The 25,946-nt window shown below is 45.0% G+C and overlaps 3 protein-coding genes across 3 annotated transcripts; 2 read left to right on the plus strand and 1 right to left on the minus strand.

The window, feature by feature from the left end:
• Positions 1-1,432: 1,432 nt before the first annotated feature.
• Positions 1,433-3,260, minus strand: LOC123103909 (uncharacterized). Its single transcript, XM_044525608.1, has 7 exons — positions 3,063-3,260; positions 2,687-2,926; positions 2,556-2,611; positions 2,388-2,466; positions 2,167-2,305; positions 1,971-2,084; positions 1,433-1,839 (listed from the first exon to the last, which is right to left on the minus strand). Exons 2-7 carry the CDS (start codon positions 2,875-2,877, stop codon positions 1,648-1,650), a joined length of 771 nt encoding a protein of 256 aa, XP_044381543.1. The 5' UTR covers positions 2,878-2,926; positions 3,063-3,260; the 3' UTR covers positions 1,433-1,647.
• A 4,531-nt stretch (positions 3,261-7,791) lies between these two features.
• LOC123101368 (probable cadmium/zinc-transporting ATPase HMA1, chloroplastic) lies at positions 7,792-8,384 on the plus strand. The gene has a single exon (XM_044522854.1). The coding sequence runs from the start codon at positions 7,875-7,877 to the stop codon at positions 8,382-8,384; it is 510 nt and encodes a 169-aa protein (XP_044378789.1). The 5' UTR covers positions 7,792-7,874.
• A 3,078-nt stretch (positions 8,385-11,462) lies between these two features.
• LOC123103910 (probable cadmium/zinc-transporting ATPase HMA1, chloroplastic) lies at positions 11,463-23,658 on the plus strand. Its single transcript, XM_044525609.1, has 15 exons — positions 11,463-11,680; positions 11,769-11,953; positions 12,496-12,642; positions 14,699-14,849; positions 14,944-15,117; positions 15,686-15,810; positions 16,897-17,092; positions 17,297-17,409; positions 17,786-18,027; positions 19,875-19,986; positions 20,490-20,654; positions 21,882-22,095; positions 22,568-22,755; positions 22,843-22,929; positions 23,282-23,658. The coding sequence occupies exons 1-15, from the start codon at positions 11,488-11,490 to the stop codon at positions 23,465-23,467; spliced, it is 2,478 nt and encodes an 825-aa protein (XP_044381544.1). The 5' UTR covers positions 11,463-11,487; the 3' UTR covers positions 23,468-23,658.
• The last annotated feature ends 2,288 nt before the right edge of the window (positions 23,659-25,946 follow it).

Consider the following 25,946-nt stretch of genomic DNA (forward strand, 5'->3'; position numbering starts at 1 on the left):
GTTTCTTCGGTGAGATGCCTGGGAGGGACGCGGTGGCCTGGACGACGGTGATAGCTGGGTGTGCCAGTGCTGGGAGGGCGGCGGAGGCGGTTGATCTGTTCTGGAGCATGAGGAAGGCAAGGGTCAAGGACGACTCGGTGACGATGGTCGCCTTGTTGACGGCGTGCGCGGAGTTGGGGGACCTGCGTCTCGGGCGATGGATACATGCGCGAGTGGACCAGGAAGGCCATTTGCAGCGGACGGTGTCGCTAGACAATGCCCTCATCCATATGTATGTGAAGTGTGGGGCTGTGGAGGATGCGCACCGCATGTTTCTCGAGATGCCGAGGCGGAGTACCATCTCATGGACTACAATGATTTCCGGGCTTGCGGTCCATGGTCGTGCCGAGGAGGCTCTAGAATTGTTTAACCGGATGGAGGAACGTCCTGATGGCACAACGCTGCTCGCTGTGCTGTCTGCGTGCAGCCATTCACGGCAGGTTGACGACGGACGGCAATACTTTGAGAGCATGGAAAGAGTTTATGGGATCGCCCCAGAGATCCAGCACTATGGATGCATGGTCGACATGCTCTGCCGCAGCAGACGATTGCACGAAGCACTTGAGCTCGCAGAGACAATGCCGTTGCAGTCTAATGAGGCCGTGTGGGGTGCACTATTGAGTGGATGCAAGAGGGAAGATAATCTTGAGCTTGCAGCCAAAGTAATTGATAGATTGACTGAGCTACAGCCTGATCGAGCAGCTGGGCACCTTGTCCTCCTGTCAAACATGTATGCGGGTGTTGGTCGGTGGGAGCAGGCTCGGATTGTGAGGGAAAGAGTGGCTGCACTGCATGCCGGGAAGCCTGCTGGAGGGAGCTGGGTGAATCAAAACGAGACCAGCATGTTGATAGCATGATCTCAACAAATTGTCTAGTTTCACTCACAAAATTTCACATGAAACATTGGGGCTTTGTGTTCCACATTTAAAATGCAGTAATTATCAGAACTCGAGGGAGCACATTGGGGCGTTGCAACCATCAGGTGTTTGCATTGACGTTTATATTGACACAGTAATAGAAAAAAGTTCAGATCTAGAGAAGATGAAATGATCAGTCTGCCACACACTTTCTTTTGACTTTTGGTGCAACTGTGGAATTATGCACCAGTTTCCATCTTCGCTGTTTCAAGGTTAGAACATGATACATTTGACTTGCTATTAATGGTTCTAAACTTCTGTTTGCGGTACTTGCCAGATAATAAGTTAATAACAATGCTAGAAATATGTATAGATCCGTCAATTATTATAGTTGTAATGATGAGGTCTTTGAAGCGTAAACTTCTCTGTCCACCTTAATTCATTTTTGTAGGAAAGAGTGTCATGACAGCCCACCCCGCTCTCGCAGTAATAATTAAACACCAATGCAAAATCATAGCAGAACTACATGCACAAGCTGACCTAGTTCGTCTCATTTTCCTTGCTAAATCTTTCTGAGAGATACGAAAGCATTCTTCTGGTATCAATTTGAACAATGCTCCTGTTCTCTCTTCTATGTAACCTATTCTGTACACCGTTTTTTATATCGGCAAGTTGATAGTTGCTGAATCTAACTCCTTCTGGATAAATTGAAATCAGCTATTCGTTGATAGCAGCAGGGTTGGTTCCAGTGTCACCCGAGAAGCTTATTGCATGTGCCAATGCCAATAGCAGCAGCAAGATGCCATGCAGCATGGATATAGGGGGTCTCTGGGAAGTAATCGTCGGCAATAAACAGCGCACCTCCCAAAAGAGATGACATCTTGTGCAGGTTATGTACGGTTCTGAGCTCTGGTTCAACTGATGCTCTCTTTGCGAAGGAAACCTGCCATTTAAACAGTTTGATTTATCCAACAGTTTTCTTTCAACAAAGACTTGCTCAACAAGCGAGTTTGCTGATCATTGAAATGGTTTGTTTTAGACAGAAGAATCTGCCAGGTCATTTGGATTACTTGCCTCCATCATTCCGGTGTGGACAGCTGAAACCATGAAAGGCTGAAACGGCAGCAGCAATGTTGATGCTGCCATCAGTAGTCCTGGGTTCTCATTCCTAACTGCCCTGGATAAACACTGCATAGAAAAGCATATATGTTTGCTATGATGTGCAAATTCTGATAATTGAACAGCCTTTTAGTGCAAAAATATGACTCACCAGCGTAGTGGTGGCAATCATAGTATAGTCGGCCCATCTCAGGATTTTTCTGATCTCTCCTCGGGAGGAATGATACAGGCCGGAAGCTATTCCTACTCCAACCAGCGAGTTGGCGTAGATGGCAGCGTTCAAGTTCTTCCTGCGGCACCGACTTTTCTTATTACATACAAACTCAGAAACAAATAGAGCAAAGAATGATCTTGTCTCAGAAGATGTCTTGCCTCGGTGTCTGCAGTCCAAGGACGATGAAGGGCAGAGAGGTGACAACATTTGCAAAAGTTTCACCGGCATGCTTGTCACCTGATCAAACAAAACCGTCAGACAAGAGGCTTCAGTTGGCAAATATTGTGGTACCGGTTGCTGGGCAGGCGGAACGGAAGCTGCCATACATGTGATGCTACAGTGGATGGGCTTCAAGCATGAGGGCCTTTGCTGCCACAGTCGTCTGCAGTTGTTACAAACGCAGGGTGTCAGCTCAGTCTGGTGTTGAGTGCATTTCTCCTGATTAATGGAAGCTCACCGTATCAGCAGTCTTTGATGTTGTTGTGTGACTGTTCCACCGCCATTTTGGTGTTCACAAGTTGGCGAATCGGTGAAGCTGGTCTGGGCAGCTTCGCCTTTGCTCGGTGCCTGTGGCGGCCGACGAACAATCTGCACGCCATAGAGCCCATCTAAGATGCCTGGGGGGTTTCCACCCCTCTGGACACACATTTTTGCTTTGCCCCTCCTTTAGCAGCGTACGGTCGATTACTCCTGAGGCCTGCAGGATGGAGTTGGACATGGATGAACATAGCCGCGGTCAGTTCTTCGCTTCATCTGGTGAGCTCTAACAAATTTTCTTCTTCCTTTGGTTGCGGTTGGAAGAAACTAATGCAGTAAGATTGTAGGAAGCGCACCTTAGCTATGCACGGCTGGCTACCCGAGATTGCGGCAGACCTTCTGCCTCTTCTCCGGCGGGCGTTGGTGGATGGCCCGGCCGGCCGGCGACGGCAAGGGGGAATAAATAGCGTATGGGTGCGAAGTTGTTGGAAATCCTGGCGCGCCGCGAGAGACGCAAGTCATGTGGGGAGCAGAGGATGCCGATTCCGAACGGATCTTCCCTCTGCTGCAGCGTGGCCGTGGCGCTCGGTCCGAATATCCTCTTGTCCACGGCGCGGCATCGTCAAAACTTACACGGAAGACAATTCCATGCAGGAAAAATACTACGTGGATTCTGAATGGCGCCAACCGAGCGATTAAGACGCAAACAAAGTACTAGAAAACTTGCTGGTGGAACTACGGAACGTCTTGCGACCGCACCAGTTTCTGCTTGGCGGAGGCGTGAAAGGTAGTACCACTAAAAACGAAACTTTGGCGAGTCTCCTAAGAGGCTCGGTAATTATTGGAAATGCATCTACTCTCTCCATCAATATAGTACTCCCTTCGTTTCAAAATATAAGTCTTTTTAGAGATTCCAATAGGTGACTACGTCCAGAGTAAAATGAATGAATTTACACTCTAAAATATGTCTACATACATCCGTATGTTGTAGTCCATTTGAAATGTCTAAAAAGACTTATATTTCGGAACAGAGTGAGTAGTATATAGTAATACTATTCATCATTCAATAAGTTATTCTTTACCCGAGGTAATTTTATGACCGTTTCATAAATAAATTATAATTGGAATACATTTAGTTATATTTGTATTGATTCACTATGTAAAATTTGGCATAAAAAATAAAAATATATGTCATAAGACTAGAAAAAAATGTATTTTATCTATGTTTTACACTATATTTTTACGTTTGTAATTTTATGTAACATATATGTTTTAGAACGATTATATATTTTTTTAGGTTCTTTTTTTACATATGAAATAAGACAAAAATGAATCGGAGCAGTAATATATGACATGCGTGTTACACAAAGCATACCGTTAGATTCATATGTGAAAGGACTTTTTAATGGTATAATTTTTATAGCATACATCTCATGTATTGTTAATCTTGTCAATGGTCAAATGCAACCTAAAAAACCGTATACCTTATATATAGAGAGAGGGAGGGAGCACAACTACCAAACTTATTAGTAGGCGTGCAGACTCAGGGACAACTGTGCTGTTGGTCATCAAACTTGCTATGTTATTATCTTCATAATGGGTATATTGATATCATGCAAGTTTTTATTTATTTAGATGTAGACTCATTTTGCATTGGGTCGCGTTATGTTATGGTATATGTTACCACAAGCACATCTTTCCTCATTAGCTACGTGCCACGTAAACAAACTTTTCTTAGGGTGGTCTAAGTTACTCCTACTACGACCAACCTAAGAGCATCTCTAGCCCTTTCCCTTATATTTAACTTCTCCAAGGACCACTCAAAACATAACTCCTTAAATTTGAGGAGTTAAAAAGTGTGCGCACTTAGCCTAAACCTTAGCTCCCTATAATTTTTCCTTCGCCATATCTTCCGTCCTTTTGTATACAAACTCCGTCTCAACCACATTTGTACAATACATTAAATTCAATACTTGATATTTCTAATGCAAGTATTTCAACAACATTTCAAAACAATGTTTTTAGATTTAAATATTTAAATTCAAACGCAACATATGGTTTGAATGAAAAAGTAATCCAAATAAAACATCATAGAACAACATTCAATTGTTGTGAAGTGCCCACAAATGCTCAATAAGATCTTTTTTTGAAAAAAAGTGCTCAGTAAGATCATCATGAAGTTGGTGACGAGCTTCTTGGTTCTCGATGCTGCGATGGGTTGCGAGGAATCTCCGAATCCTTCTTAGTCGATGTTCTGGCAATGCCACGTGCATGCCCAAAGCATACAATCAAAGGATCGAAGCATCCTCAGACAAAGACTTGTTAAAAACATTTCCCACAACCTCTTCATCTAGACAAATGCAACATGCAATGAGCAAATTGAGTGCATAAATGAAGAAAAACACAGAAAATGGGAAAGTTTAACCTTTGGGATAATTCGCCGAACTCTTTGCGGACAGAGAGAGGTTTGAGTGGCTGTGACAGACGTTGGTGCGTTGTCGATGCTGCCAAAGACGAAGATGATAATGAGGGAGGCATGGACGCTTCAAGAACTGATTCAAGCCTTGTCGTGATGTACATGCCGCCAAGGAAGCATGTGGTGACTTGGCTCCAACTTTTGGAGGATTTATGGTGTGGAAACAAGATGGATGCCAGTATCTCCCACATAGGTCAGCTAGACCTTTTGCTCCTGTGGCGGATGTGTTCCCATGGAACCATGGCGTCAAGGTGGTGTTCGATGCGGCGGCAAAAGGCGGTGATCTGGTGGCAGGGCTGGCCGATGGGCGAGGAGAGGGTGGGGGAGTCGGTAAGGTTGCGGGCGGGGTGGGGAGAGGGGTCATCATGGACAGTGTGGAGGGTTGGCTAGTCATCGATGTGGAGGTGGGCAGCAGCGGACGGTAAGAGATAGAACATGCGCGTCATGGGAGGAGAGAAAATGTTTAGGGAGATTTAAGATTCCTGGTCAAATTGAGTAAGGATTGATGGTTTGAGGAGTTTCTCCTAAAAAAAGAGTTATAGGATTTTATGGAAGGGCTAAAAGGGTTCAACTTCTCAAACAGAATTTTTTTAGGGAGTTAAAGGGTTGGGGAAAAGGGCTAGACATGCTCTAAAAGAGTGCATGCTTTACACATGTTGTATTAGGATGGAAGGGGGTTTCTCTTCCAGAGTTTTTTCTGTTTTGCCTCCTCACTTTTGCATATCTGAATAATACTAACGGACCAAATATAGTCATTTCTTAGGCCCCGCTTGGAAGCCCCGAAAAAATCTTACAGTCGGAACAAGTTACAACCGCATAATACTGGTCTCCAGTAATTTACAGCCGGATACAATTTCCGCTTGTAAATTCTGTCCTTACCCTTCACGGTTCCCACGTCCATAATCACGCGTCTTCTTCCTCATTGGCTGTCGTGGGGGATGAATGGATCAGGAAGCTGCCGCCGTCGCCGCCGCTCCCGTCCACCCCCTCCCCCCGCTCAAGAGGCTGCCCTTGCAGTTCCTGCTGCCCGACACCATCCCGATCTCCACCTCTCTGGTCAAGGCCGTCGGCCGTGCGCAGCCGGCGGAGAAGTCGCGCGGTGGCGGGCGAGCTGGACTAGGTCATCGGCATCAACAAGGAGATCTGACGCGTGGTGCGGATCCTATAGCGACGCGCATGAACAACCCCGTCATCACCTAGCCGCCGTCGCGGTCAACGTCGCCGGCGCCTCGCCGGCGCCAGAATCAATCATCGCCGCCGGCACTCCATCATGGACGCTGGCGCCAGAGCCTGCCGGTCCGTGGTGGTTGCGGCGGCGTCGCGGCGAAGCCGTCGACCTCGCCTAGGCTCAAAAGAGGAGAGGATTACGAAGATGCTGGGAGAAACGACGGGCCGAGGTCTGTACCAAATACCGGTTAATTACAGGTGTAATCGAACGAACCTGTGTAAATATTACGGACCAAAAACGATCAACCAAGCAGCCATGCGTAGCCGGTCTGAATTTTCCATACGGAGGTATATTTTACCGGTGTATTTGCCCTGAAAACGACAATCCAAGCGGGCCCTTATGTGCGAGTGGCCCGTCAATGTCTCCCAGTCAGTGACGACTTTGTTCGTTAGTGCTCGATATCAGAAGGGCTCCAACCGGAGTTTTATTACTAACCGGCTCTAGCCTACTTTCTTATTAGTGATGTAAATTATGCCTGGCAGCAAAAGGCCGCACTGTTTGCAGTCTAATAAATCATTGCATCACATACAAATATCCTCAATACTCCATTTCATATGCACATACACAAAATCTTTTAGAGCATCTACAACCGGGTTCCTCAAACGCCCTCTATATGTCTGTGCGGACGGCTTGGTCAATTATCGGTTACAAAATCTCGACCCAGCCGCACCCCTCATACCGGCACTAAACATCCGGACTAACCAACACCCCTTATATCCAGCTCATATCTGAGACGGATATGGGAAGGCCCGGACGCGTCTGGATGCGTCCGCCACGTTGGACTGACGTGCAGGACCCACACGGAAAACCGTGGAAACCCAGCGGTGCGGTGAGAACGCCGCTCAGGCGTGCTGCCCGAGGGGCCAAATACAACTCAATCTTTTTAACTGTGCGGCAAAAATCAAGAAACGTCACCGGCATGACATTTTTTCTCACAATGTACAAAACATTCTTCTAAAAAAGATTTTTGTACAGTACACAGGAAATGTCATGACAGCAACGAGATGAATCATGTCTTCATGTTTGCCAAAAATATGCAAAGTATACTCAGCTAAGCACAAAACGGAAAACAACACCAATTACTTTATCAACTTGCCTAGCAGAAACATCCACCCAAACATTCCAGGTGACAAAATAGTCGCTCCCAACAAACGATAAATAACCAAGCATAGCCAAAGCGATTTGGAGCATTGCACAACATACTGTTCGCTGCCACATCAACTTGGAAAACAGCCGTCCAATTCACACCTCAACACGGTGACGACACCATGAGCCCCATCCCCTCCCCGGCCATGATCATCTGGCCCGCAGCTTCCCCACCCTTCCGCACTCTCCACACGACCCGGCAGCCGGCACAAAAGCGCCATGGACCAGTGCTCTTCCTGAGCGAGCCCGCCACCACGACCGCCACAGCCCGCCTTGCCGACGCCATACCCGGCCGGCTGCTCCGCGACGCCACGCGCAATGCAGTTCCTCGCGGCTTCAGCCCCCTCGTCCACCGCGCCGCGGCTCCCCCAGCCCTCCGCCCGCCTCTCGAGGCCCCATCCCTTCGCGCACCTCCGCCGCCGCTGCGCTCCCCACCTCCCATCCAAGCCGCCGCCCCTGGCATCCGTGTCTCCGGTCCTGCTCCCACGGGCACGGCGCTCCCTGGCTTGCACGCCCCGCGCTCACAGCAACCACCACGGGCACGGGCACCATGGGCACGGGCACGGGCACTGCCATTGCCACCACGGCTCGAACCTGCATGGGGGAGGCGGGGGCGCGACGGTCATGCGGTTGGCGAGGGCGATCGGGTGGGCTGACGTCGCCGACGCGCTGCGGGGTCACCTGCAGGCCTGCCGCATCTCCCTCGGTCTCCTCCTGATCGCCGCCGCCTGCCCACACGTGGCGCCGCTCAACTCCGTCGGGCGTTTGCAGGCCGCGCTCATCGCCGTCGCCTTCCCTCTTGTCGGGGTAATGCACTCTCCCAGCTAATTTGTCAGAGAGAAGTGCATATTTCAATTCTGAACTTTTGCCCTAGTCTAATTTACAACCCCGAACTTCAATACCGTCTAAATTACACCCTTAACTCTCAAAACCGGCCAGGATTCAATCATCCCTTCTTTGTTGACCAGTTTTTACCTGGTTGATCGGTTTTGACCAGTCAACAGGTCCAGTCAGCATCCCACATCAGCAAAAAATGCAAAATTTCCTAGAAAACAACCTGTAAAATCGAAGAAAATCCAGAAAAAGAAAGAAATCCAATTTCCGAAAAACACGGAAAACAAAAAAACGAATTTCCAGAAAAAAATCCTGAAAAAACCCAAAAACTCAAATTCCAGAAAAAAAATTTATCAAAAAAAAATCATTTTTTATTTTCCTAAGCTTTTTTCACGAACAATTTTTTCGGAATTTTGCTTTTTATATTTTTTCCTAATCTTACAAATTTTTATTTACTTTTTCTTAAAATTTTGAAAAGAATTCTGACGTGGCATGCTGATTGGACCCGTTGACTAGTCAAAACTGGTCACCCCAGGTCAAAACCGGTCAATAGGGAGGGGAGGGTTGAATCCTAGCTGGTTTTAAGACTTGGAGGTTGTAATTTAGATGGTATTAAAGTTCGGGGTTGTAAATTAGACTAGGACAAGAGTTCAGGGTTGAAAAATGCACTTCTCTCGTCTCAATTTGTTACTCCAGTTTTTCTCTCGAGAATACCTGTTAGTTTTGATTTCTACAGAAAAACCTCCTCTCCTCTGTAAAGAAATATAAGAGGCAGCTTGATGACTGAAAAGTTCTACTCCTTCCATTTACGCCTCTCCTCTCGCGACCGCGTCGCTCCCGCGGGCGACCGGCCGTGCGACGACCTCCTCCTCCTCTACCCCTTCCTCCGGCTTGGCCTCGGGGATGCTGGTGGCAGCGCCCCCTGACCTTCCCCTCCTGGTGGCTCTCCGGCGCGGGGCGGAGCTGCAACCGGGGGGGGGGGGAGGGGGGGCTCCTAGGCGACGCGGTCTAGCTGGCGGCTGGGTTCCCCGACGCAGCGTGGGCGGGCGGTTGGGAAGCGGTGCCGTCGTTGGCAATAGGGTGGCGCGGCAGCGCGGCCTGGCGGCGGCGCTTTGCCCAAATCTGGGCCCATCTGGGCCTAGGCGGGACGGGTCTGCGGCGTGACTCCAGGAGGCGGGGGAACAACGATGAACGGCAAGGTGCTGCCGGCGCCGACGCCAGCCTGCTGCAGCGTGACCAGCGGGGCTTAGCAGGCCCGTTTTGGGCCTGGCCGGGCCAAGGTTGCCTGGTATGCCCTGCTGTCGTGTCTGGACGGCTACCACAACAATGCCGGAGGCGCGGGCCTCTCACACGATGGCGATGGAGGTGGTTCCCTCCCACTCGGCCTTGGTGCTGCTACTCCCGTTGCTTGGCTCTTCTCTTCGATCTTTTTGGCTTCGTGTTGGTACTCGACGTGAGACGGAGTGGGTGGCGGCGCAGCCGTGATGGCACATGGTGTTGGGTGGTGGTTTGGCTGGTCGGCTCTGGTTGGGTGATGGGGTTTGGAGTGGGGGAGAAATCCTTGCCAGTTCGTCCGGCTCCGATGTGGTGACACCGGCGGGTGCCACTATTCCTTCTTGGAGGGTGTCGGTAGTAACCATCCCCCACCTCCCTCCGCGTACTGGGGGAAACCTTAGGATCGTCCGGGCAGTAGCACCGTCGGCGTCGCATTCCTTCTTGGAGATGCTGCTTAGTACGCGGTAGATCGGAGCTTCATGTTGTGGTAGTTTGTTTTCGAAGGACGCAACGGTTGTGGGTCTTTCACGCTTTGTCGAGCTTCCGCTGTTGGCATTTGTTTCTTCTTCTTTTCCTTTCAGGCTTGATGTGCTTCTCGCCCCAGCATTGCGTTGTGTACAATGATGGTTTGCTTTGGAATACAAAATGGGGGAATCCTTTTTTAGTAAAGAAATATAAGATCGTTTAGAGCACTAAGTAGGGTCCAGGTCATCATTTTGAACACTAAACAAAACAGACATATCCTTCTACCGATACGATTGGCTTGAGATTATATGAACTCGCCCAGGTCTGGAGGGCCTGCCACTCATGTCCCAAAGCCTAATGGGCAAAACTTCATCAAAAACAAATATCAGGAAAAGTAAAGAAAATATGGGCCCTAGACTTCGGGACACAACAAAAGGCACACATCATTGCTAGATCCATATCATTTTTCCACCTTTTGTCCTCAAGGGAGGCGATCATGCGGAAGCTATCATACGGTAATCTTTATCAATGAAAGAGATGCTCACCATAAGATTGGGCACAATGACAAAGGGCACAATATGATAGCTCATGTGGGATATGTCAGAGCATACAGAAGCACTCGGTATTTCTCTAAAATTCACTGCACCAAACACACCCCTCTTTGATTTTGAAGATTCAGCTACTCCTAGTAGGTTTGCGTTTTTCAAATCATGCAATTCAAAGATGCCCTTAGTTTAGCAGGTCCGGTTGACGCGTCCCCATCCTGTCAAAATGCTGCCACATCGGCCGACTTCGGCCACTGACAGGTGGGCCCGCCGGGAATCAGGCCCACATGTCAGTGCCCCCAACGGCATGTGTAGTACGTCAGGAGAGCTGCTTCCCATCACCTGGTCCTCCTCTCCGTCGCCATCGCCGTCGCTGGCTCGCCTCCTTCTCCCCGTCCCTCCAAGCGGCCTCCGCCAGTGTCAAGGACTAGCTGCGCCACCAGAAGATGCGGCCCGACCCCGGCCGCCCGCGGCGCCCCCCGCTGCGGATCGCTGACAGGATGAAAAGCCCCCAGACGATGCGCAGAAGGTACTGAGCCCCTTGCCCCTTAAGCGCGCCTCCACCGCCGCTTCCGCGTGGTCTCCGGGTAAGGCGCTTCCACCGCGCGCTCTTCGGCCTCTCGGAGTCGGAGCTCCGGCAGCTCGCCGTCGACCTAGTCTGTCCTTTGCTGCTGCTTACGCTCACACCCATTTTACAAAGGAATCTATGCCATGGCCAGCCATGTTTCATTGAATAGGAAATTTTGCTATGCTTGCGTTGCTCCCGCACACGGAAGAAACTGAAGAGTTCGTCGATTTGGGATTGCTTGCCAATGTACTACTCCGGTGACACATTTTTCCTACTTACTTTGCAGGTTTCTGCAGCACTTGATGCTCTTGTGGACATTGCCGATGGAAGAATAGATATCCATGTCCTCATGGCTCTTGCAGCATTTGCTTCTGTGTTTATGGGGAACTCATTGGAGGGTGGCATGCTTCTTGCCATGTTCAGCTTGGCTCATACCGGTACATATGTTGACAAATACTGAAACTCTGCCCATAGTAGCTCCTGTTTGTGTGCACACTGAAAACTTGTTTTATTTGCTGATTACAGCCGAAGAATACTTTACGAGGAAGTCAATGGTTGATGTGAGAGAACTGAAGGAAAACCATCCAGAATTTGCACTGTTATTAGAAACGAGTGGAGACGAGTCAACACGGTTTTCTAATTTAAGTCATACCAAGGTTCCTGTGCAGGACCTTACAGTGGGTTCTCATATTTTGGTCAGAGCTGGTGAGGTGTGTTGTTTGTCTATTTACAAAGTCCACTCCTTGTCCTTGTATCTCCAAGTTCTGTTTCATTGTATCATGTCTTCATGGTTGATAGTTATCTCAATGTTTCTATCTCTTGTTCTTCAAAAACGGAAATTAAGTTCTTCAAAAAAAATGTTTCTATCTCTTTTCTGTTGGATTTTTAGTGTTTCTAGTAGCATCCTGGTACTCCCTCCCTTTCAAAGTAGATGATGTTTTAGCCTTACTTTTTCGTTCTAGGCATGATTCTTTCTTTTTTTACAATTTTGGGGCAAATATTTAGCGATACTCTCTGTTATGTCCTCTGTTTAATGCATGCTGAGTTACCATGAAGACATGCACATTTATGAGGGTATATAGTTTCTTAAAACTCATTTCTTAATTTTCTTGACAAGAACTCAAGGGTCTCATTAAATTGGAACAGAGGGACTGTACCCTAGTATCTTCTATCCTCATGTTGGTATTATTCTTCTGGCCCATATTGTTTGGATCTCTATCTCATTATGGTGCAGTATTCTTGTATTCCTTAGGCTGTGCCTGTTGATGGAGAAGTTTACCAAGGTTCATCGACAGTCACAATCGAACACCTCACTGGTGAAACGAAGCCTCTTGAAAGGACAGTGGGGGATGCTATACCAGGTGGTGCTAGGAACCTGGAAGGAATGATGATAGTACAGGTTACCTTCTTTCTCTCTTCACTGAGGAGACTTTTTTCTTTTACGTTTTGTTCTCTAGTCCCAGGATAGCTCATTTTTCTTAGCCGGTTTATTTAATGATTTCAGTACGTTAATACTCCACAAACACTATTACAATACAGCTGGTGGAACTCTTTAGTAGATTTTATTCATTATTTTTTATCTGAGAAATAGCAATGGCTGCTTGGTATGACAAAACCAATAAAATCAATATTTCCCTATTCAGGCACTTTTGGATGAGGTGTGAAATAAGATAGATTTGAGGTGGTTCTCTCCCACTCGGCCTTGGTGCTGCTGCTCCCGTTGCTTGGCTCTTCTCTTCGGTCTTTTTGGCCTCGTGTTGGTGCTCGCCGTGAGACGGAGTGGGTGGCGGCGCAACCGTGATGGCACATGGTGTTGGGTGGTGGTTTGGCTGGTCGGCTCTGGTTGGGTGATGGGGTTTGGAGTGGGGGAGAAATCCTTACCAGTTCGTCCGGCTCTGATGTGGTGACACCGGCGGGTGCCACTATTCCTTCTTGGAGGGTGTCGGTAGCAACCATCCCCCACCTCCCTCCGCGTACTGGGGGAAACCTTAGGATCGTCCGAGCAGAAGCACCGTCGGCATCGCATTCCTTCTTGGAGATGTTGCTTAGTACGCGGTAGATCGGAGCTCCATGCTGTGGTGGTTTGTTTTCGCAGGACGCAACGGTTGTGGGTCTTTCACGCTTTGTCGAGCTTCCGCTGTTGGCATTTGTTTCTTCTTCTTTTTCTTTTAGGCTTGATGTGCTTCTCGCCCCAACATTGCGTTGTGTATAATGATGGTTTGCTTTGGAATACAAAATGGGGGAATCCTTTTTAGTAAAGAAATATAAGATCGTTTAGAGCACTAAGTAGAGTCCAGGTCATCATTCTAAATACTAAACAAAACAGACATATCCTTCTACCGATTCGATTGGCTTGAGATTTTATGAACTCGCCCAGGTCTAGAGGGCGTGCCACTCAGGTCCCAAAGCCTAATGGGTAAAACTTCATCGAAAACAGATATCGGGACAAGTAAAGAAAATATGGGCCCTAGACTTCGGGACACAACAAAAGGCACACATCATCGCTAGATCCATATTATTTTTCCACCTTTTGTCCTCAAGGGAGGCGATCATGCGGAAGCTATCATACGGTAATCTTTATCAACGAAAGAGATGCTCACCATAAGATTGGGCACAATGACAAAGGGCAGAATATGATAGCTCATGTGGGATATGTCAGAGCATACAGAAGCACTCGTTATTTCTCTAAAATTCACTGCACCAAACACACCCCTCTTTGATTTTGAAGATTCAGCTACTCCTAGTAGGTTTGCGTTTTTCAAATTATGCAATTCAAAGATGCCCTTAGTTTAGCAGGTCCGGTTGATGCGTCCCCCATCCTGTCAAAATGCTGCCACATCGGCCGACTTCGGCCACTGACAGGTGGGCCCGCCGGGAATCAGCCCCACATGTCAGTGCCCGCAACGGCATGTGCAGTACGTCAGGGGAGCTAATTCCCATCACCTGGTCCTCCTCTCCGTCGCCGTCGCCGTCACTGGCTCGCCTCCTTCTCCCAGTCCCTCCAAGCGGCCTCCGCCGGTGTCAAGGACTAGCTGCGCCACCAGAAGATGCGGCCCGACCCCGGCCGCCCGCGGCGCCCCCCGCCGCGGATCGCTGACAGGATGAAAAGCCCCCAGACGATGCGAAGAAGGTACTGAGCCCCTTGCCCCTTAAGCGCGCCTCCACCGCCGCTTCCGCGTGGTCTCCGGGTAGGGCGCTTCCACCGCGCGCTCTTCGGCCTCTCGGAGTCGGAGCTCCGGCAGCTCGCCGTCGACCTAGTCTGTCCTTTGCTGCTGCTTACGCTCACACCCATTTTACAAAGGAATCTATGCCATGGCCAGCCACGTTTCATTGAATAGGAAATTTTGCTATGCTTGCGTTGCTCCCGCACACTGAAGAAACTGAAGAGTTCGTCGATTTGGGATTGCTTGCCAATGTACTACTCCGGTGACACATTTTTCCTGCTTGCTTTGCAGGTTTCTGCAGCACTTGATGCTCTTGTGGACATTGCCGATGGAAGAATAGATATCCACGTCCTCATGGCTATTGCAGCATTTGCTTCTGTGTTTATGGGGAACTCATTGGAGGGTGGCCTGCTTCTTGCCATGTTCAGCTTGGCTCATACCGGTACATATGTTGACAAATACTGAAACTCTGCCCATAGTAGCTCCTGTTTGTGTGCACACTGAAAACTTGTTTTATTTGCTGATTACAACCGAAGAATACTTTACGAGGAAGTCAATGGTTGATGTGAGAGAACTGAAGGAAAACCATCCAGAATTTGCACTGTTATTAGAAACGAGTGGAGACGAGTCAACACGGTTTTCTAATTTAAGTCATACCAAGGTTCCTGTGCAGGACCTTACAGTGGGTTCTCATATTTTGGTCAGAGCTGGTGAGATGTGTTGTTTGTCTATTTACAAAGTCCACTCCTTGTCCTTGTATCTCCAAGTTCTGTTTCATTGTATCATGTCTTCATGGTTGATAGTTATCTCAATGTTTCTATCTCTTGTTCTTCAAAAACAGAAATTAAGTTCTTCAAAAAAATGTTTCTATCTCTTTTCTGCTGGATTTTTAGTGTTTCTAGTAGCATCCTGGTACTCCCTCCCTTTCAAAGTAGATGGTGTTTTAGCCTTACTTTTTCGTTCTAGGCATGATTCTTTCTTTTTTTACAATTACGGGGCAAATATTTAGCGATACTCTCTGTTATGTCCTCTGTTTAATGCATGCTGAGTTACCATGAAGACATGCACTTTTATGAGGGTATATAGTTTCTTAAAACTCATTTCTTAATTTTCTTGACAAGAGCTCAAGGGTCTCATTAAATTGGAACAGAGGGAGTGTACCCTAGTATCTTTTATCCTCATGTTGGTATTATTCTTCTGGCCCATATTGTTTGGATCTCTATCTCATTATGGTGCAGTATTCTTGTATTCCTTTGGCTGTGCCTGTTGATGGAGAAGTTTACCAAGGTTCATCGACAGTCACAATCGAACACCTCACTGGTGAAACGAAGCCTCTTGAAAGGACGGTGGGGGATGCTATACCAGGTGGTGCTAGGAACCTGGAAGGAATGATGATAGTGCAGGTTGCCTTCTTTCTCTCTTCACTGAGGAGACTTTTTTTCTTTTACGTTTTGTTCTCTAGTCCCAGGATAGCTCATTTTTCTTAGCCAGTTTATTTAATGATTTCAGTACGTTAATACTCCACAAACACTATTACAATACAGCTGGTGGAACTCTTTAGTAGATTTTATTCGTTATTTTTTATCTGAGAAATAGCAATGGCTGCTTGGTATGACAAAACCAATAAAATCAATATTTCCCTATTCAGGCACTTCTGTATGAGGTGTGAACTAAGATAGATTTGAGGGCTGGTGCTACATTATGGCCAGTCCCCACATCAGACTATGGGTGGTTTACTAGGGAAGCATATTTCTGCATCTGGATTACAGACTATGCCTACCTTATGGATTGCAGCCCACCGAGGAAACCTGAGAAAATCCGGATCATCACAGCTGTGGGAAGCACCCCGGGAGGCGCTTTCTCTCTATGCATAGGCTCTGCGGTGGCTTCGTAAAAAGCCAAATCAAAAGACTGTGCGTTTGGTTTGGTGACTGGCTTTTTTTCAATGGAAAACCAATAGGATGCCCAAAGAAATAAAACCTCAAGCCATCTCATTGCTACCTATAAACCGTTCAAAAACTGAGAGCCACCTATGTATTTTGACTTAGAAATCCCCATCAGCCATGTATTTCTTATGGAGCAATTGGCATGTTGTAGAGTTATCCTTCTGGACAATCTTCCACATCTATTTGTTGATTAGGCATAGGTTTATTATTCTGCTAAGCACCTCACACATTATATTCATTAGATCTGCAATCACTGCAATTTATCTTGCAATATCTGAACTTACCTACCAGGTCCTTGCCAGAAGACTATTATCCTGTATTATCCTGATCGAGTCCATGTCTTTATATATGCCGCCGTTCAACAGATTAAGCCCCATTGTGTACATAGGAGTGCTGCTCAAGCACTAATTGTTAAGGATCAGTTTATCCCCTGAAGACAACAATTTACTCTTCCAAATGCATAACCTTTTTGTCAACTTGTTAATCAATCCTTCACTTGGGAATGTTGATTCTTTTGTTTGACACTGAATCGCCCTTTTGCAGGTGACCAAGTCATGGGAGGATTCCACACTCAACAGAATTGTCCAGTTGACTGAAGAGGGCATGATAAACAAGCCAAAGCTGCAAAGATGGCTAGACGAATTTGGAGAGCACTATAGCAGAGCTGTTGTTGTACTGTCTTTAATGGTTGCACTACTGGGACCATTACTCTTTAAGTGGCCTTTTTTCGGTAACTCAGGTATTCCTCTAATGTCACAGTACATTACATGCTTCAGTAATTTGTGTTGGACTGCGTATTTTTTCCTTTTGTATTTTGACTTGGTACTTCTCCAATAGTAAATGCTATGTCTTGGAAAACTGTAGCACTGATTGTTTGGCAATTTATACTGAACTGGTACACTTGGCTCTAGCATTGAACTTTCTGTGTTCCAATTTTGTTTAGTTTGTAGGGGTTCAATTTACCGTGGATTGGGGCTTATGGTGGCTGCATCTCCATGTGCATTGGCGGCTGCTCCCTTAGCATATGCCACTGCTATCAGTTCTCTTACAAGGAAGGTATTGTTTGAATCTTGAAGTCTTTCTTTATAATTGGTTACTTTCTTCATTCAATGTAAGACACTGCCATTTCAGCTTCTAAATTTCATGAGAACATTTGGTTCTTAATCCAGATTGTTTTTGTCAGGCTAGTTTCGATCTACTTTTCTTTAATGGTATGTACTTGTATCGTATGCACAAGTGGTGATGGAGATCAGAGGATATTAATCTGAATCTTCTGTTGAAATGATTGGTGTTGCACCTATGAAGTGCCTACTAGTAGTTTGTCCTGAATGTCTTTTGATAATTTACTATGACCTTTTTTTAGATGAACTTCTTTCTTCAGAATTTTCCGGTATATTGGTTTCATTCAAGCTCATTTCCGCTCCTTCTGTAGGGAATTTTGTTGAAAGGCGGGCATGTCTTAGATGCTCTTTCGGCTTCTCAGTCTATTGCATTTGACAAGACAGGCACATTGACAACCGGGAAGCTTATGTGCAAAGCAATTGGGCCCATTCATGGACATTTGAATGTGAGAAATGGTCTTAACGTTTCTTCTTGCTGTACTCCCAGCTGTGAAAGTGAAGCTCTAGCAGTTGCCGCAGCCATGGAGAAAGGATCAACCCATCCTATTGGGAGGTAAGAGAATGGATAACTTTCTTAAACATGTTTTTTTCATTTGCATACATTTTTATAAAGTAGAACTCTGCCACACTTGGGAATGCCAGGCATGACTTGAATCTAAGTTGTTATGACCCAATATAATGGCATGCTCTGGGCCAAGCATCGCATGTTTAGTATAGTGTTCTGCTGTTGTCTATTAGGACATTGTAAAAAATGATGTTGGATATTTATTGCTTTTTATTTTGTTTGGGATGATTTTTTTAGAACGTGTTTTTTCAAGATGATGAGACCAAAGTTAAACAGTATAATTTACAATTACTTTGAAAATCTACTCTTCTATCATGAATTCATGGTTACGTACATCCACCACTAGCACATGATTTGATTGAAAAAACATAAGAAGCTGCTGTGCACAGCACACAATGCTATTAAACGTGAAACCATGTCAGGATTGGTCGTGGTGCTATTTAGTTAGCTTGACTAAGTATATGACAACGTAAAACAGAAAACTTCCTGATGATATCAACTTAGGCTTGGCTTATCCCTGAAGCCTGAAAATTCCTATTCTGGAAAAATTAGGCATGGTTCTTGCTTGATTTTCCTCGTTGTAAGATGCTAGATCACTCAAGAATAGGATTTTCTTTTGGGTTTCTGTATCAGCTGGCTTCCTGGCCCATTCTGGTTTCATGCAATGCTTATTTCTGTGTTTCTCATATGCACTAGGGCTGCCTTGCACTGAACCAGCATGATTCCTGGTTGGCTTGCATGACACTGAGCTTGTGCACCAAGGAGGCAAAAATAACACTTGTCTTCCATTTTAAATTTGATGTTAAATTGTCTTTCCCCATCATTTTAGAGAACCGAGCGTCGCTCAGTTGGCTTGGGGTGCGAGTGCATGCTCAGCTGACTTGGGTTAGAGGCCTGGCTTTCGTGGGGAGTGCTTATGGATGTTTCTAGTTAAAAATGCAACAGGTACTAGTGTGTCCTGGTCAAGTTTTCCTTCCCACAATTTTAAGCATAATTTTGAGGCTTTCAAGGTATAATTTTGTTCATCTTCATGGGTCAAGCATGGACATAAATCTTTGCTTCATGAATGCCTGAAAAAAACATAATACATCTAGACATGTGGGCCTTTGCAATAGACATCTGTGAAGTTAGAGTAAATTCTACTTTGTACCCCTAAGTGTCCAAAATTGACACAAAGCACCCCATTTCAAAATTTAACCACTTTGTATTTAGTGCTACATTTTCCACTTTGTACATGATTTATCAAAATGTGCGGCATCTGACAGATGAGACCCTACTGATGTGGCATCTAAATATTTAATAATCATCCAGCTCAGGCTAACGAGAGGGCCTATTTGTCAGATGAAAAATTTGATAAATTGGGTACAAAGTGGAAAAGGCAACACTAAACGGGGGTAGCAAATGGTCAGGTTTTAAAAATATGTTACTTTCTATCAAATTTAGACACTTAGGGTTACAAAGGGGAATTTACTCATAGAGTTAATAAAATGCAATGTTTGCTCGAGATGCGGATGGGAACGACTCCAGCTGGATGAGGTGGATGGATTGTTCAAGTTGCGGCACGCTGAAGATGGATCGAGAGGAGCTTGACAAGAATGATGAATCGAGAACGAGGTTGACTGAAAAACAAATTGACTGTGAGGAGAGAAAGCAACTTAAACCCTAAAACATTGCTCTCATACCATGTGAGGAACTTGACTTATATGTTCCAGGGGCTCAAGGCCAATATATACAGTGCATGTACATGTGTTGTATAAGGATACCAAAAGCAGCTATAATACATATCTAACAGAATATATCACAGGCAATTGACACACTGAGTTTATGATTCATAGGGCAGTGTTACATCACTCTGTTGGGAAGGACAAGGACCTTCCAAAAGTTGTTCTACAAAGCTTCGAGTCCTTACCTGGTAGAGGAGTTTTTGCTACTTTAAGCATCACAAAGGTAATGTGTACATCCGCAATATATTTCGACCAGCAAAGTCATCTTGAATCATTAGATATATCAAGCAAAGATTTTATGTTGTTCTATGGAATTTCGTATATTTGATTTCAACAATGAACAAGAATTCATTTCTGTACAGAAATAACTTTTTAATAAAATGGAAGTAGGAAACTCTCCTACTGTTCTGGAGTACAAAAAAATACAATGAACAGCGAGGTTTTTTTTAAAATATCCTTACATGTTTATTCCATCTCAATTATTTGAGAAACGGAAGGAAAACAATTGTATAATATGTCTTCTTTGGTCGAAAGTTAATTTTGACAATATTAAGAGATTAAGAAAGAAGCCGATATAGCACACCTATCTCCATGCTCTTTGAAGCTGACTGTTTTCATTGAATGGTGTATTGAAGACTAGCAGTTGTTTTGTTTGATCAGTTTTGAGTATTGGGAAGAGTTGTACCTTTAATTCCTAGCTTGGTCTCTCATATACCTGTGTTACAGGCATCAAACAATGAAAACAAACTCTCTACGGCTGCTATCGGTTCTGTGGAATATATTTCTTCGCTATACAGATCAAATGGTGAATGTGAGCAGGTACAAGAGGCAATAAAAAGTTCTGCATATGGTCCTGAATTTGTCCAAGCTGCTCTATTAATGGATAAAAAGGTGAGGTAAATTAGAGCAAAACCTTCTCATTTGACAGCACGCTTCTCCCCGTTTATTTTGATATCTTTTTTATGTTGTTGTGCAGATATTTCTGTTCATGTTTGATGGAAGCATTCATGTATAACTAGGGAAATCATAAATAAATTTTGTCTTTATCGTTAATCTAAGGTGGATTGGAGTCCAGGCTTTCAAATGCTGATAAGTTGTCCTAGTTAAAAATGGATTATATTGCAGACTTCCACATGCTCATAAGTTTTGTTACTTCAGTAATAATTTGTGATGTGTGAATGCTCTTATGCTTGTCGCTTGCTGGTTTGCTGACATTTAGGCTGCATCTTCAGTTGATATTATATTAACTAATAGAGCAAAGTGAAAACTAAAACATTAATCAGATCAAGTTTGAAATATACAAAAGCACTGCTAGTTTGTAGTGGTGTACACAAGTTTGAGTATATTGTTAGTGCATGCAGTAGGAAACTTAAGACATACAGTGCTATGTTCAGGCATGCTTTCAAGGTACATTTCATGGAAAATGTAGCTGAAATTAAATCAGCTAATTCCGTTGTATACTGTGTGGAGATGGGATTTTTTTAGTTAATGTAAGATAAATTGGGATTACTTATCTGGCCATTTAGTTCCGTTGACCTTTCGTGGCCTCAGCAATTAAATCACTCATGTCCCATCTATTTATAGCACAATTCAGGTTGGACATTTGAACCACAAAAGCTGCCCAGATGGCCAAATATTTGGTCCATCTGCTATGGATAGCCTGTCTGTTTTGTGCCCCTCCATTCACAATTATAAGATGTTTTGGATATTTCAATATAGACCACATACAGACTGAAATGAGTGAACAAACACACTAAATTGTGTCTATATACATCTGATTCAAATAAAAGTTAGAACATCTTATATTTGTGAACGGAGGGGGTACCTTCTTTAGGTCTTTGGCCCTGATAAATTTTTAATCTTAATGTGACTGCATTTGGCCTGACTTGGAAAACAGAGTCCGGACCTATGCTTGCAGTCTCAACAGCAGTCTTGCTTTATTTGGTCTGGCCAAAGGCCAAACCAATGGCAAGAAGCTCCACTTGACCACATAGTACCATCTTTCTGCCAGTTTCTTCTGGTAACATACATTCAAATGTGTCATTACCATATAAAATGTAGGTTATGTAAGAACTGCCCTCCAACGCATTATTTATTCGCTGATTGATTTTTTTCCAGATGACCCTTTTCCACTTCGAGGATGAACCCCGTCCTGGTGCCCGTGAAGTTATATCCGCCTTAAGAGAGAAAGCAAAACTTCGCATCATGATGCTCACTGGAGATCATGAATCAAGTGCTCTGAGAGTTGCTAAAGCTGTTTGTATTGATGAAGTGCACTGCTGTTTGAAGCCAGAGGACAAACTGAGTAAAGTAAAAGCAGTTTCAAGGGGAGGTAGTTCATATCTTCTTTTCTATTTTATTGTGAACCGAAGCTCAGTATCCCATTACTACCAGATTTCAGTTCTGCGATTATATCGGATTCTTTTAGTTTTCTCATATGTTATTTAATTATCAATATATATGTCCATAATTTAATCACAGTTGTTGCTTTCTACATATTTTTGCCATCGTGCTGGCTCTCCATGATTCAATCCAATAATTCTAACTGTTGTCTTCCAACTTCAGATTACTATTGTGATGTTAGGTAAAACCTACCAGCTACGACCTCAGCATCTTTTGCCCTTAACAGAGCAATTGTTGTGTATAACTTAACTGTTGTATCTTTGAAACATTGTGCACTTCTTCAACTATGCATCCTTAGAGCTTCTCTTCTGCCAGCCAATATGATTAGTAAGCGGTGTGTGGGATTCACTTTGCTCCTTTGTTTGAGAGGGAAGTTACATTTCTTCTGTATTTGTTTCCAGGTGGGAGTTTAATAATGGTCGGCGATGGTATAAATGATGCGCCAGCTCTTGCAGCTACAACTGTTGGCGTCGTTCTAGCTCAACGTGCCAGTGCAACAGCAGTAGCTGCTGCAGATGTTCTGTTATTGCAGGATAATATCTGCGGGGTGCCATTTTGTATTGCTAAAGCTCATCAAACAACTTCACTGGTATTTTCACTTATGGGCATCACAGCAAAACACATTAACTTGAGATATAATGTTACTGGTTCTTACACTTTTGGTTCATCCTTACAGGTCACGCAAAGTGTAGGGCTTGCCCTAACTTGTATCCTTCTTGCTGCGCTTTCTTCTGTCTTGGGATTTCTTCCTCTTTGGTTGACGGTGAGTTTGTTCCTCCATGCAGTATGCTGCCTGGCTAATACACCTGTGGTTCAATGAATTTTGACGACTGATTGATCTAGTGACCATATCCTAACACTTGTAGAGGATGAATCAAAATTGTAGAGCTAAAAGTTGAAGAAATTTATATTGACAGTCAAACGCTACAAAAAAATAAATTTGGACGATCATCGATAATGTTGTTATGCTGTGAAGAAAATCAGTAAAGCTAGACTGGGCCGTAGGTTTAATTTGTGTCGTTGTTGGAAACTTTGGTAGTTCCATTTGAAATAACCCAATGCTACCACCGGATATGTGATCTATGCCTGAGCAAAAAAATAAAATAAAAATGCAGGTGCTTGTTCATGAAGGAGGAACCCTTCTTGTCTGCTTGAACTCGATACGAGCCCTCAATGCCCCTACATGGTCTCTGGCAGATGAGATCCGACAACTTGTTGATGGCCTGAGGAAGTATATCTCGGCAAAGTTGAACAACTGCTCAAATTATGCAGCTAATACTGCCCGTTGTAGATTTGTATAGTGACAAATATCTACATGAACCGTTGGAATTTAGGTGGAGGGGTTATGGACCTAATATTTGTAGGTTGTACTCAGCTCACCACCATGTAAGTAAATAAACAATGCTGATCATCCTGTAACTAAACATCTGATCAGGCTTGTTCGATCCTTCGTAAATATTTTACTCCTGGTGTTTTTAGGGGTATTTACTCCTGGAGTTAATACTGTGCTTGGTCATTGAATTATTGTTACGTGTCTCAATTTAGGCCTTGAACTAATATAAAGAGTTAATTACACCCATGATACATAAACTTGCAGTGCAGTAACAATATCATGCATACTCTTGAAAACCTCATAAAAATGATACAACACCTTTTTTTAGGGAAAAATGATACAACAACTTTCTTTTTGAGGAATCGGGGGGGGGGGGGGGGGGGGGGGGGGCGGAGGATCCCCACCTGAATTGAAATTACTCAAAGCTCAGCCAAGGCCAAGGAGAAGGTTTTACAGGGTTACGGCAAGCCGTGAGGAAAGCTACGTCAGCTAAGACGTGGCTGACACCTTATCTACCGGTACATGGAATCGGTTGGCCCAGAGTTCAAAATCATTACAAATGTTGGTTATGGTAATGAGAGCAGTGTGATCTTCTTTCTTGAATACAACGACATTCCGAGAGTCCCAAATCTTCCACAGAATTGCAAGGAGCACCTCGGGCCATATAGAGGAGGCCTCAAGTCGAGGCATGGGGGGAGCTCAGCAAGCCATAGATCCTGGAATCTGCCAGTCGGGGTAAGGCCGAGCTGCAGCCATACCAGGTTTGCTTTAGGGCATCAGATGAAGAGATGAGCTGTGTCTTCAGAGGTGACCGAACACCTTGGACACATAGTGTCATGGAATTGTCACGGCAGATGTCCTAGTGTGAGGACTTAGTCGTGAGGCCAACGCATCTTTGTAGTAGTTTGAGAGGGGTTGAACGGAATCGAGAGACGCAACACAAGACAAGGATTTAGACAGCTTCGGGCCCCGAGAAACATCATCCGGTAATAGCCCTACATGCTGTTTGTGGCTAGATCTCATTATACTCATGGGAGAGCCGCCGCATAAGCCGGCTCCCCTTTGTGTCTAGCCTTAGAGATTGTTTCTTGTTGCTTGTCCTCTTTGGGGTGCCCTGCCCCTCCTTATATATGTTGAATGGGCGGGTTACATGACTAGTCCTAGTAGGATTAGAATTACTCTATTACAAGTGGAGTCCTAGTCTTGCTTCCTTTTGTAGGAGAATATTCCTTATGTCTTCCTCTTAAGCCGGCCCACCATCACATGAACCGCCCTTTTGGGCCTTGGGCCTTGTCATCCATCTGACCCGCCGTTGGGTCATCAGTAAGTCACCAAATATTCGTCGGGTCTCTGTAAGCCGCCAAGTCCATCCGGGTTATACTTCCGGCCGGGTCATACCGCAGGGTATATCCCCGACATTAGCGTCCAATTTAATTTGGATTTATCCATGTTAAACGGATCTTGCAAATCAAGACCAACTTTGATAGATTATACGCCTGGTCGAAGGTTCTTCTGAGCCGGCATTTGATCAGCGTTAAGTCCTTGTCATTTCCTTGTTGATATGTGCATGTCCATGATCTCATAGCAAATCTTCTTTAGCAGATATGTTTCAACTTTGTCAATGCAAAAAATCTAGATACTTCTTTTGAAAATTCCGGGTCAATAGGATAGCTTCAGAGTCAATTTGTTGACATTGGTCTCTTGTAGAAAAATATTGTGAAGAATAATCCATTTGAGTCGGCTTCCAAAGCGTCGGCTTAAAGAATATTGGTCTTGAAATACTCATCTAATATTCAGCCGGTTTGAAGATGTAAAACTTGCCGGTTTATAAATATTGATGGCATAATTGTTGTCTTCAGAGGTGACCGAACACCTTGGACACATAGCATCCGTTCCAATGTGCTTATGGAACAGGTTTGCTTTGGTGTTCAGACGCCCATGGAAGAGTAGCCAGGCGAAGAGCTTCATAAGCAAGCTGTCATTTTGTAAAGATAAATCTTTGATGCCTAGACCACCAAACTCTTTTGGTTTACATATGTTAGACCAAGCAATAAGGCATTGGGCACCCGAACAGAACGCATCGGCAGCCCAGAAAAACACGTGTCTAATGTCATCAAGCTTTTAGATCGTCTTTTTGGGCAGTTTAAACACATACATGAAGTAGGTAGCCAGCGAGTCGAGCATAGAAGAGATGAGGACCAAACGACTGGGGTGAGAGAGGAGCTTGGCACACCAACCAGGAAGGTAATTAACGCAGTTCGTAATGATGGGTTGAAAGGCCGCGGTAGTAAGCTTAATGGGGGAGAGTGGCAGACCCATGTATGTTTGCGGAAAGCAAGAGACAGGGCAGTCCAAGGTTTGTGCGATTTCCAGGGTGCTCGCATCATCGAGGTTCATAGGGACGAACGTAGTTTTTGAAAAGTTAATTCGCAGTCTCGTGGCCTGGG

The sequence above is a fragment of the Triticum aestivum genome, chromosome 5A (assembly GCF_018294505.1).
Source record: "Triticum aestivum cultivar Chinese Spring chromosome 5A, IWGSC CS RefSeq v2.1, whole genome shotgun sequence".
Classification (NCBI taxonomy): Eukaryota; Viridiplantae; Streptophyta; class Magnoliopsida; order Poales; family Poaceae; genus Triticum; species Triticum aestivum.

Bases quoted from the DNA above. Each gene is read 5' to 3' on its own strand.
- LOC123103909 (XM_044525608.1), bottom strand. From the start codon at position 2,877: ATGTGTGTCCAGAGGGGTGGAAACCCCCCAGGCATCTTAGATGGGCTC. The intron at 2,306-2,387 runs GCAAGACATCTT...TCGGTGCCGCAG, and splicing joins CTTGGACTGCAGACACCGAG to GAAGAACTTGAACGCTGCCA. The intron at 1,840-1,970 runs GCAAGTAATCCA...TTTAAATGGCAG, and splicing joins TCCACACCGGAATGATGGAG to GTTTCCTTCGCAAAGAGAGC.
- LOC123101368 (XM_044522854.1), top strand. From the start codon at position 7,875: ATGCAGTTCCTCGCGGCTTCAGCCCCCTCGTCCACCGCGCCGCGGCTC.
- LOC123103910 (XM_044525609.1), top strand. From the start codon at position 11,488: ATGTACTACTCCGGTGACACATTTTTCCTACTTACTTTGCAGGTTTCT. The intron at 15,118-15,685 runs GTGAGATGTGTT...TTGATGGAGAAG, and splicing joins TCATATTTTGGTCAGAGCTG to TTTACCAAGGTTCATCGACA. The intron at 20,655-21,881 runs GTGAGGTAAATT...ATTTTTTTCCAG, and splicing joins CTCTATTAATGGATAAAAAG to ATGACCCTTTTCCACTTCGA.